General features: G+C 37.4%; 1 protein-coding gene across 1 annotated transcript; it reads right to left on the reverse strand.

Annotated features, from left to right (window-relative positions):
- Positions 1 to 2,399: 2,399 nt before the first annotated feature.
- On the reverse strand, positions 2,400 to 9,150 carry LOC120944451. Its single transcript, XM_040358510.1, has 2 exons — positions 8,823 to 9,150; positions 2,400 to 3,658 (listed from the first exon to the last, which is right to left on the reverse strand). The coding sequence occupies exon 2, from the start codon at positions 3,621 to 3,623 to the stop codon at positions 2,400 to 2,402; it is 1,224 nt and encodes a 407-aa protein (XP_040214444.1). The 5' UTR covers positions 3,624 to 3,658; positions 8,823 to 9,150.
- Between the last annotated feature and the right edge of the window lie 4,444 nt (positions 9,151 to 13,594).

Consider the following 13,594-nt stretch of genomic DNA (forward strand, 5'->3'; position numbering starts at 1 on the left):
AGCACACTTACTGCTATTAAATCGATCGTGAGACAGATTCGTGAATAAAAAAACGTGTGTTTAATGTACACACTTAATATAAGTACAAAACAGTTTCAATGTATAAAAATAGCTTCAAATAAGAGTTCAAAAAATAAGAATTTCAAATTAATCAGATATGTGTTCCAAGACTTGCTTCTGTATGCTTGCAAAATATCTGAGTGACTCCTCTTGATGGTGCCTGAGAGAGTCCTTCAAGATGGCTGAAGAGCGAGTTCTGCCCCAGCTGGCAGACCTTCAGTTTATATATCAAAGACATTTCTTTGTCTGAATTTCGCGCTCAGAAATATACCCTCCCAAAGGGCGTGATTTATAATGAAAACCTGATACAACATCTGTTTTACATCTATCTCAACCTTTACATAGGAAATGTCTCCCGAGAACCTAGTCTAAATATTCTGTAGATCTCAAGAGGAAATGGCTTGTTTAGGTAAGAAAAGGTGAAAGGTCTACACAGCTAAAATCACAGTCTAAACAGAATGTGGCCTAACTAATCAATCACTGAGAAACAGCCATATGAATTACCTCAATAGGAGAACACATTCCAATCAAATACAATTCTTTACTTAAAACATTAAACATTTCAAATGAACATATATATATATTTCATATTCAAACTTATACGTTTTTGGAGTTTCAAATATCGAATCCAGCGAATTTACATAAGAAAATGATTAGCTCAAACAGTCTCACATTCATTCATATTAACAAGAATATATATATTCTTTATAAAATCCTTCCGGAAGGGATTTTAGAATATAACATTCCCCTCTGAAATATGAATAATGACCATATTTCCTAATCATTTATACACCCATTTATGTCACAAACACTCTGACTTTGATCTAATAACTCCAAATGCATTGTCACCTGTCATCGAATTTGCAACTCCAAAACCTAATCTCCTTTTAAGCTTATTTTGCAACATATCGTCACCTTTCTTGATTTCATTTCTGATTTGCTTATACAGTTTTTTCATTCTAAACATTAAAAATAATTGATATATAATGCATAACATAATAATAATAAAAATAATAACTATAGGATGTGATAAAATATTTCCTGCTGCGGAAGTAATTGAAGTTTTTCCCCAAATAGATATACTGTTTTTAAATTGATGCCACCAACTGGAACCTGTTAAAGTGGACCATTGGTGAACTACCTCTTGCAAATTCCCTTGCTCATGTTTAAACGATATCTCTGCATTCCTGAGTTCTTTAGCTAGAGCCATTAATAAACCTTGATCCTTTTGAATTACGTTAACCCATTCTCTCCATGGAAACTCATCTATTTGAGACAAATTATATAGTGTCGGATTAACACTAACATTTCTCAATGATAAATGAGATAAATTAGTTCTTATACCATTTACATTTATGGCCCTTAAATCACCTTCTGCACAATACAATCCCCGTTTTAGGTTTTCTGTGTTTGTGCAAGAGGAAAAGAAAGTCTGAACCCTTTCTGTATCTTTCATGATCTGAAAACAAACTTTCCTTTTATCTACAAGAGTAGTTAATTCAGAAGAAGCTTCAAATGTTTCTATTCTTGCAGAACATAATGTATGATTATGATAACAAGAATGAAATATACTTTTATCTTGATTAGGTAAACAAAGAACTTTAGACTGAAATTGTAAACATGATGACAAATCTAATTGTTCTAATTCCAAATTATCCTTGTTAAGCGCAAAATCTGTATACTGCAATTTATAAAATAATAATTGAGTATCACTAATTGGTAATCCCAAAACAGTAATTGGAACCAAAATTTGTTCTCTCCCTGCTATAGGAATCATAGAAGAACTATAACATACATCCTGACTACATCCTAACCATTTATTTACCCATAAATCAGTATGATTTCTTGCATATGCATATTCTCTGGGTAAATTCTGCAATATACCAAGAGGGGTAATTCCACTCTGAAAAGCTTGTGCAATTATTTTAAAATTAGTGGAATATTCTGTTTGAATTTCTAAACATAATCTGGCAATATGTGAATGTTCTTCACTAGTCATTAAATTGAGAGTAATATTCTGAAGATGTAGTATGGATGGACCCATTACATTGGCTGTTTTAATAACCATATCTTCTAATATCTGATTTAAGTTTCTTTGGATCTTAAAACCTTTACTTCCCACTAAACCTGCTGACTCAAGATCAGATTTTAACGTGTTAATATCCATACTATTTGCAATGCTGCCAATTATACCTATGCCCCCTAGGGCTCCTTCGACAATACCACGTCTATTTCTGTTATGACTATTGATTCCAAACCATCTTTCAATACCCAATTCCATATTAACCAAATGTCTTTGACATTGTGGAAACCTTGTAGAAATTTTCCATTCTGAAATATTAAAGTTCCACAATATAATGACGAATGTTCCTTCTCTCAATAGAGCTCTGGATTTGTAAATGGTTAATCTGGAAGGGATTAGCAAAAACACTGTTTTTACCAACACATGGAGTTTTCCCTGGGGACATGACAATTATACTTGCATTAGCACATTTCAAGGGATAGCCTTCTATTAATATGCAGCACTCATATATACCAGTATCATTTAAAGATACACCTGATTGATGATAAATAAATTTATCATTGATCCAATTCACATTACCAAAAATTCCTTTGTGAATTATATTAGTTGTACTGTGGAAAAAACTACCCAAAAACTCACCATTCCTTTTCCAAGTTAACAATGAATTTTGAGGTAAATATATCTGAGTACTACACATCAAATTCAATCCATCTTCATCTTCAATGACTTTTAAAGACTGTGGTGACACTTTTATCTCTGGAACAATAATATCTACCACAGTAATGCTAATTTTGACTCGTAACTGAGTAGATTTTCTTATTACTCTAAAATCCCATTTTCTTACAATGTCTCCTTTTTCATCTCCAATTATATTTAGATGTTCTGGGTCTAATATTTTTACAAAACATTGAAAAAGGTAATAATACTGGTCTACTGGATAAAATATTTTTCCAGACCTTGACATATCATTATTAACATCTCCTGACCAGATTGTTGAATCATTACCTTTTATAAATAATGACCAAAAAGCTCTAATCAGTATATTACATTCAAAAGTCTTGGTTATGTTATTAGACCTATAAAATCCTTGCATTTTAACAAAATTGGTTTTCGACTCTATTTTAACTTCTATTTCCACCTCATTACTATGAATGAAATATAATTCCATACAATGCTCATATCCCTGTCCCACAGCTATATACCCAAACAAATCGTCAGCTGTATTAACATCAGTATATCTGAACTTGTCCAAATTTTTATCTATCTTAATATCATGGTTTTTATCGCTTTTGTCCTCCGTATTAGTATTAATATCTGGCTCGCCGTTATCTAAAGTGACATCATTGTCCACATCTCTTTTGTTTCTTATTACTATAATGTCTTTGTTGAGAAAATGTTCAATCCTGTTAACCTCTACATGGCTGGAACGGTTTGTGATATATTTTACCACTGATAGAAATGTCAATAATGAAAAGATGCATCCTGCGATGATGATAATCAACTTTCTTTCTTTAAGATTTTTCATTCCTTTTGTAGTCATCTTTCCTTCTTTGTTTAGATCTTTTACAATTTTTCCTAAAGAAAAGAAAAGCAGTATCATTTATCTCAAAATATAATTTTTATTTTGGATCATACAATTTGCACTGATCAGTGTGCATCCAACTTTTTGTTGTCTACGCGCATTTTTCACTGAATTGAGAGGTCTTTGAACTTGCACCATCACTCCTTGAACATCTAAGATGTCAAATGGACCTTCCCAATTACTTTGCCATGGTCCAGTTTTCCTGAAAGATTTTATCATGAGTTGACCTCCTTTCTCAAACTTGGAAGTATGAGGAGGGATCATTTTTTGCATGCAAGTAGCTGCATATGGCAAAATACTGTTCAGATTGTCCTGTAACATCTGTAACCACTTTGTTTTCTCTATTGCCTCTCTCTGCGGCGTAGACAAGAAAGGTTCATTGGGAAACACAAGCGGCATTTTCCTTCCTGTCATTAATTCAAAAGGAGAATACTTTGTTGCAGAAGATGCTGTGCCTCTGACACTCATCAAAACAAATGGTACAGCATCAACCCAAGTATTTCCTTTATCCAACAACATTTTTGCAATTCTGGATTTAATCGTACGATTCATCCTTTCTACAATACCTGCAGATTGTGGATGATAAGGTACATGAAATCTCTGTTCTATGCCCAAGATTTTACACATTGCCTGCATAATTTTACCTGTAAAGTGAGATCCTCTGTCACTACTGAGATTTGCTGGTATTCCCCATACTGGAAAAACATGATTTACTAACATCCTAGCAGTTGTCAAAGCATCATCCTTGCGAACTGGTAGAATTTCAACCCACTTTGAGAAAACATCAACCAAAACTAAAGCATATCTGAATCCATTTTTCCCTGATGGTAAAGGACCTATATAATCTATTTGTATAGTAGACCAGGGTCCATCTGCTGGAGGAATTCTTTGTAAAGGAGGTTTCTGACCCTTTGGTCTAGGATTCAATTGTGCACAAATCAAACAAGATTTGATTACAACGTCTGCTGTCTCTTCCATTTTGTCCCAATAAAACTTTTCTTTAAGAATCTGAAGCAGTTTTTCTTTACCAATGTGACCTAAACTCTCATGATTGAATTTAGTGAATTCCGTCTGAAGATGTTGAGGCATAACAGGACGCAAACACCCATCGGATTCATGACATAAAACCTCGTTCTCACGAACCAAAGGAGGTTTTAAATCACCAGTAGAAAAACGCAGAAGTGACGTATCTCTTCTTTGTTCCTCAGCAAATGATGGTATCTGTGTATTTGTTTTCCCAACAACATTAATTGTTACCAATTCAGATTGAATCACCATTTCACCATGCAAAGCTGCTTCTTTTGCTAAAGTATCTGCCTTACAATTTCCTACAGTTAATGCACTATTGTCTTTTTGATGGGAAGGAATCTTTACAATAGCATATGCAAGAGGATTCCCCTCTGCAAGGTCAAAAACCGACTCAAGTGTCTCTTTCTGTACAAGGGTCTTATTAGATGAATCTACAAAACCCCTCCGTTTCCAGATAGGCAAGTAATCTGTAAGAGAACGAACCACATAAGAACTGTCACTATAGATCACTAATGGGCTCCTTTTCTCTTCCTTGTCAATTGTCAGTACTGTTTTCACTGCTTCAAGTTCTGCTCTTTGAGCAGAAAAATGTCCTGGTAACTTGTGTTGAATAGCAAAATCACGTTCTGGATACCAAATTGAATATCCACAATGATAATTGCCTGACACACAATATCTTGAGCCATCAACAAATACAGGTTCATCATTTTCCTCTGCCTCTCTCCGAAAAAGAGGAGACTGAGTCTCATGAATGTCACATAAGCATTCATGCTCTAATCCATTGTATTCCATCAACTGAGGAAGGATATACTTGGCATTGTGTTCAACCTGTATTTGTTTAGGTGACAAAGCCAACAACCATTGAGAAAATCTTTGGTTGGAAACTCCAGGAACATTCTTCTCAAAAAGAAACTTTAATGTACTGTGTGGGGTCTGTAGCATGATTTTGTTAAAACCTACAATATGCTCTGTTGCTTTCACTGCATAATGTACACCCACTAACTGTCGAACACATTCGTCAAACCCCCTCTCAACAGAAGTGAGCAAACGAGAAAAATACCCAAGAATCCTCCAATCCTCTCCCTGTTTCTGAAGCAGAACAGCAGAGATGGCACTTTCTGAAGCATGCACTTGCACAGCAAATGGTGCCTTCTTATCCACAGTGGCTAGGGCAGGAGCCAACTGCAAATCTTTTTTCAACAATTCAAAAGCTCTTTGCTGAACTTCTGTCCAAGGACCAAAACCATTCTCCTCTTTGTGTTTTAACAAATCATATAGCGGTTTTGCTTTCTCCGCCATTGATTCTATAAAATCTCTAGAAAAATTTACAAGACCCAAAAATTGTCTCAACGCTGTGATAGATGTTGGTACAGGTAAAGAAGCAATAGCCTCAATACGTTCCTGTAAAGGCTGCTTCTTTCCAGGACCAATCAAAATACCCAAAAATTTGACTTCACTTTTCATAAGCTGGACTTTCCGTGTATTCAACTTTAAACCTTCCTCTTCCAGAATTGTGAGCAATTCTGCCAGAAGAATTAAATGTTCATGTTCAGATTCCGACGATAGAAGTATGTCATCCACATATTGAATTAAACAATCTGGTCTAGAAAATTTCGACAAAACATTAGCCAATGCCTGATGGAAAATAGTCGGTGAACTATGATAGCCTTGCGGAAGTCTCATAAAAACATATGAAATGTTTTTATGAATGAATGAAAATTTGTATTGACAACTCTTGGCTAAAGGTATACTAAAAAATCCGTTAGAAATGTCAAGTACAGAAAAAACTTTTGCATTTGCATTCAATTGTGACATGATGTCTGGCGTTTCCGCTACAATAGGAGAACTACATGGTATGTATTTGTTAAGCATTCTTAGGTCAATCAAAAGTCTGTACGCACTAGGGTCGTCTCGTTTAGCCACCACCCATAAAGGATTATTTGTCACAGAATTTGCTTTTCTGATGATACCCTGTTCCAAAAATTCTTCAATAATTTGTGACACAGGTTCATCAGATTCAGGTGGTAATTTGTATGGTTTGATAAATGGGTGATCCTTGCCTTCTACCAAAACCTCAATCCCTTTAAACAAACCAACCTCATTCTTTTTCTGACTCCAAAGTTTTTTGTGTGCCCGAATTACCTGTTTTAACTTTAAATTATCTCCTGCATCAGGCCACTTATAATCAGAGCCATCTGTCTCTGTCAAACAAATGCTGCCTATTTCACAATAATCCTTTGGATCAATTACCACAGGCTTACGATTAGTTGAACCTTTCCAAAGCACTGCATTGCCTAAATCAATTATCCAACCTTTTTTGTACAAGATATCTGAACCGATTATATTCTCTGCTCCCTGACAAAACCACATGTCTATCTCAGTGTTTAAACAACCTGGAACTTCAAAAGAAACATTTTTACACATTTTAGCCTGAGAATCACCTGTTCCATTAAACCCAACAACTGTACATATTGCTGCATCCGATGAAACAGGTAACTTCAAACCAGTTACACTAATTTGGGCACCCGTATCTAACAAGGTTTTTACTTTTTGTCCGTTAAGTTTAGCTTTCAAAAAAGGACGACCGCTCTTGTCTAGAAATATGGGAGCTACATAATCTAGACTGTGAGATGATATTTCTTTTTCCTCTATCTGTCATGGAGAAGCCAGCAATGGCTGTCTTCCTTTGACATCACTGGTTGAATTTGCATCCATATTCATGCTAATCTGTCTTAACTCTTTCCTTAGAGGAGCGTAAGGAGAAAAATTTGTGCCGTCTTCAGCTGAAGGCGCAGAAGGCTGAGTAGATCTCAAACCATTTTCTTTCCCAGTGTTCTTCATCTCAATGTCTCTCAAATATCTCCTGCACTGTGATTTATAATGGCCAACCTTTTGACAATAGAAGCACGTCACTGGCTTCTTAGAATCAAACTGCCTTACCTTGTCAGTCCTCAAGATGGCAGTATCCCCTGCTTTGTCTTTTTGGATCTGAGAATTTTTGTTTACATTGGCATTTTCAATGACAGCAATTTTAGTTTTTATATTACTTCGCATTAACTGTCTCCTCACTGTATCAATAACTAAAGTTGCCTCATCTAAATCTGTCTTTTGACTAGCTAACACCATGGAAGCTGGATCTAGATATGTAAATTTTCGCACAAAAGCTAAAATTAATGCAGGCGTGTCATCATCCAATGCATAAACCATCTTGAAAGCTTTAGCAAACTTTTCACGAAAACAAAAAGGATCGTCATGCATTGTCACTTTTAAAGCATCCAATATTTCAGCTGTAGGAGTTGCGTCTCCAGTAATACATAACAATAACTGACGCAATCTGTCAGAAGCATTAGTGTGAACTTCCTCACCATCGTCATCAAGATATGGTGTTTTAACTAAACGCCTAGCCATGAAATTAGGGACCCATAAACAAAAAATTTTATTCCTTTGCTCATCATTCAAATTGAATCGATCACAAAATGTCTCAAAGACATCCCCATTATGAAAGGCATCAGCCTTTAAATCATAATGTGGAATATCCTTCAGTACCTTCATCAGCTGATCGTGTATTTGCAACTTAAGTCTAGAAGCCCGCTCTAATAATTTCGCCCTTCTAATTTCAGCCTCTGTTGATGAATTATCCAGCACAGATGGAGAATCTGGTATATATGATGCAGATGCGGACGCTGTCGGTCCTTTACCAATACCCTTAGAAATCACTGAAACATGTTTGGTATTCTGCGCTTCTTCTAATTCATTTTCTAAATGTTCAATATAAGTACAAAAAGTTTGGCAATTCGAACAACTAGGTTCTGTAGATACATTCTTATGTGTATGTATTTTTCCTGAACCTGCTACATCTTCTGATTTGTTTACTACACATATCAAATGTGATTCTGGTACATCATAAACCATTGAATTAAAAACTGTAACAAGTTTCATAACATTCCGTAATTTTTTCTTATTTTTAGATAACGCAAACCTCGAGCTGTCTATTTGTAAATTAGCTCGCTGACACTGTGCGTACATCGAACGCCATAGAACAGTATCAGAGGTTTGTATCCCTAATCCTTCAAACTCCAAATTACTATCATTTGCTAAAACATCTACACATTCCATGATTGTACTCACCGAATAAGAAAAATCCTCCTTTTATATTCGGCCACAAGTTCGTACGAACCTCCAGGTCTTCACGATTGTTGATACTTCTAGGTTCTCGTCAGACGTTTCAAAAATTACTCAATACTCTACTTCTCTGCCCTTCGATAGCACTTTGAGAAAGTGGTATAATATTTGAAAATCGTCCAAAGCCTGGCTGGCTTAGCCAATGAAATAAAGTTGATAACTTGACTTATATTTAAATAGCACACTTACTGCTATTAAATCGATCGTGAGACAGATTCGTGAATAAAAAAACGTGTGTTTAATGTACACACTTAATATAAGTACAAAACAGTTTCAATGTATAAAAATAGCTTCAAATAAGAGTTCAAAAAATAAGAATTTCAAATTAATCAGATATGTGTTCCAAGACTTGCTTCTGTATGCTTGCAAAATATCTGAGTGACTCCTCTTGATGGTGCCTGAGAGAGTCCTTCAAGATGGCTGAAGAGCGAGTTCTGCCCCAGCTGGCAGACCTTCAGTTTATATATCAAAGACATTTCTTTGTCTGAATTTCGCGCTCAGAAATATACCCTCCCAAAGGGCGTGATTTATAATGAAAACCTGATACAACATCTGTTTTACATCTATCTCAACCTTTACATAGGAAATGTCTCCCGAGAACCTAGTCTAAATATTCTGTAGATCTCAAGAGGAAATGGCTTGTTTAGGTAAGAAAAGGTGAAAGGTCTACACAGCTAAAATCACAGTCTAAACAGAATGTGGCCTAACTAATCAATCACTGAGAAACAGCCATATGAATTACCTCAATAGGAGAACACATTCCAATCAAATACAATTCTTTACTTAAAACATTAAACATTTCAAATGAACATATATATATATTTCATATTCAAACTTATACGTTTTTGGAGTTTCAAATATCGAATCCAGCGAATTTACATAAGAAAATGATTAGCTCAAACAGTCTCACATTCATTCATATTAACAAGAATATATATATTCTTTATAAAATCCTTCCGGAAGGGATTTTAGAATATAACAATCATTATATTTTTTTTCATGTATTTATTTCAGTTATAAAGCACCGTCAATTTATGCAACACTTTACATATATGTAGGTGTGAATCTGCTCTAATAGCCAGATTCAGAGACAGTTACGCCGGCGTATCAGTAGATACGCCGTCGTAACTCTGAATCTACGCCGTCATAAATTTAAGCGTACTCTGGAAACCAGATACACTTAAATTAGGCTAAGATACGAGCGGCGCAAGTCTCCTACGCCGTCGTATCTTAGGGTGCATATTTACGCTGGTCGCTAGGTGGCGCTTCCGTTGAGTTTGGCGTAGAATATGCAAATGACTAGTTACGCCGATTCAGAAACGTACGTGTGCCCGGCGCATTTTTTTACGTCGTTTACGTAAGGCTTTTTCCGGCGTAAAGTTAGTCGAACAAATAGCTGGCCTAGCCAATGTTAAGTATGGCCGTCGTTCCCGCATCGAAATTTGAAAATTTTACGTCGTTTGCGTAAGTCGTCCGTGAATGGGGCTGGACGTAATTTTCGTTCACTTCGAAACCAATACGTCCTTGCGGCGTACTTTGGAGCAATGCACACTGGAATATGTCCACGGACGGCGCATGCGCCGTTCGTTAAAAACGTCAATCACGTCGGGTCACCAGTCATTAACATAAAACACGCCCCCCTGTTCCACATTTGAATTAGGCGCGCTTAGGCCGGCCCATTTACGCTACGCCGCCGTAACTTAGGAGGCAAGTGCTTTGTGAATACAGCACTTGCCTCTCTGACTTACGGCGGCGTATCGTAAACACGATACGCTACGCCGACTCACTAATACGCCGCCGTACCTGAATCTACATATACATTGTACATGGACATCAGTCCCTGCCCTCAATTATATTATTATATCAAATATATTTTTTAGTTATTTTATATGTATATATATATATATATATATATATATATATATATATATATATACAGTATGTATATTAAAATAATATTTTATAATTCCATAATATATTTATTTATTTTAAGTACATATATATATATTAGGGAACGACCGATATAGTTTTTATCAGTGCCGATACAATACTGATATTTCGGCCACCTCTCTCGCTGACAGCCGATATTTTTGGACTCATTTTTGTACATTTAAAAAAAAAATGTCACTGTCATTTCAATTTTTATTTTATTTTTTATCATTGTTATTGCTGACACAAGGAATGTAAACATCCCTTGTTACAGTAATAGGCATGTGAGAGGTACTCGTTATGGAGAGATCGGGGGTCTAAAAGACCCCAAACCCCTCCTCTGCATTTTAAAGTATTCAAAACTTCAAGATCAGCATTTTTGAATACTTTATTTTTTAAAACTGGCGCCTTTAAGATGCCAGTAATCCTGACATCGCTTCCGGATTACTAGATCCGAGACCCGAATGAAACAATCGGCTTTGTTTGGGTCTTCCGCCAGCCGGCAGACATGCCGGCTGGTTGCTCGGGCCTCTCGGTGCCGCATCAGTTGTTTTTTTTACAATAAAGCCGACCGTCTGCTCTAAAGAACAGTACCGGGGTGATGCATGCAAAAAAAAAAACCTTGAAGCAATATCGGTCAGTTTTTTGACCGATACCAATACTTCTAAAAAAGTGAATATCGGCCACGATAATTGGCCACACTGATAAGCGGTCGATCACTAATATATATATATATATATATATATATATATTGTTATTATATAATATTATAACCTTATATTTAATATTATAATATTATATACCTCTCCCTCTCTTGTGGCATCTTCCCAAACTCTCTAAAACGCGCTAGTCACCCCATACTTAAAAAGCCCTCACTGGACCCCACCAATCTTAACAACCTACGCTCCATCTCCTTACTCGCCTTCTCCTTCAAACTTCTTGAAAGACTGGTCTTTAACCACTTAACCCCCAGACGATATTGCTGGTCAAAGACCAGAGCACTTTTTGCAATTCGGCACTGCGTCGCTTTAACTGACAATTGTGCGGTTGTGCGACGTGGCCCCCAAACAAAATTGGCGTCCTTTTTTCCCCACAAATAGAGCTTTCTTTTGGTGGTATTTGATCATCTCTGCGGTTTTTAGTTTTTGCGCTATAAACAAAAATAGAGCGACAATTTTGAAAAAAAATAATATTTTTTACTTTTACTTTGCTATAATAAATATCCCCCAAAAATATATAAAAAAATGTTTTTTTTCCTCAGTTTAGGCCGATACGTATTCTACATATTTTTCGTAAAAAAAAAATCGCAATAAGCGTTTATTGATTGGTTTGCGCAAAAGTTATAGCGTTTACAAAATAGGGAGTAGTTTTATGGCATCTCCCCTTCGCCCGCCCCCGACTCCTGTGCACGCGGACGGGAGTCGGGGGCGGGCGCACGCACGCCCCTATTGGCTGCTGGGCGAGGTGACGTATAGCTACTTGCTCTTGCCCAGCACTGCCGACCTGCCGCCGTATAACTACGGCGGCTGGTCGGCAAGCAGTTAAGCGACCATCTGACCATGAACAAACTTCTTGATCCCCTTCAGTCTGGATTTCGGCCTCAATACTCCACAGAAACTGCTCTCCTTAAACTCACAAATTACCTACTAACGGCTAAAACCAACGGGCACTGTTCTGTACTACTTTTTCTGGACCTCTCTGCTGCCTTTGACACAGTGGACCACCCCTCCCTCCTCAAAAAACTCCACTTCTTTGGTCTCCGTGACTGTACTCTTCGCTGGTTCTCATCCTACGTATCCCACCGCTCCTTCAGTGTCACTTGCAACTCTACTTCCTCCTCTCCTCTTCCTTTCTCCATCGGAGTCCCCCAAGGTTCTGTTCTTGGACCTCAAACTTTCTCAATCTACACCTCCTCCCTAGGTCAGTTGATTGCCTCCCATGGCTTACAATATCATCTCTACGCTGATGACACCCAAATCTATCTCTCCACCCCCCAGTTCTCTCCATCTGTCTCCTCACACATCACCAACTTACTAGCAGACATATCAACCTGGATGTCACATCATTTCCTCAAACTAAACCTATCCTTAACCGAGTTCATGATATTTCCTCCCTCGGGTGCCACCTCCCCTGATTTCTCTGTCAACAGCTCAACTATCAACTTGACCCCCCACGCCAAGGTCCTAAGTGTAAAACTGGACTCTTAACTAACCTTTCGGCCCCACATTCTATCGCTATCCAAAATTTGCCACCTCAACCTCCGCAACATCTCCAAAATATGCCCCTTCCTAACTAACGTCACCACAAAGCTTCTAATCCACTCCCTGGTCTTCTCTCGCCTCGACTACGGCAACTCCCTCCTCTTTGCCTTACTTCTTAATAGGCTATCTCCACTTCAGTCCAACATGAATGCTGCTGCCAGGCTCATTCACCTCACAAACCGCTCCGCGTCTGCTACCCCTCTCTGCCAATCCCTCTATTGGCTGTCACTCAACCAACGAATACAATTCAAGATACTAACAATAACTTACAAAGTCATCCACAACTCTGCCCCCAGCTACTTTACTAACTCAAAATACCAGCCTAATCGTTCTCTTCACTCCTCCCAAGACCTCCTGCTCTCTAACTCCCTTGTCACCTCATCTCATGCTCGCCTTCAGGACTTCTCCAGAGCCTCTCCCATCCTCTGGAATGCTCTACCCCAATCTGTCCGACTTTATCCTACTTTGTCCACTTTCAGACGATCCCTGAAAACTCATCTCCTATATGGCCTACATCGCTTATATGAC

Source organism: Rana temporaria, chromosome 6, assembly GCF_905171775.1.
Source record: "Rana temporaria chromosome 6, aRanTem1.1, whole genome shotgun sequence".
NCBI classification, from domain to species: Eukaryota; Metazoa; Chordata; class Amphibia; order Anura; family Ranidae; genus Rana; species Rana temporaria.

What these genes read in the sequence shown, in the direction of transcription:
- LOC120944451 (XM_040358510.1), bottom strand. Translation starts at nt 3,623, where the DNA reads ATGACTACAAAAGGAATGAAAAATCTTAAAGAAAGAAAGTTGATTATC.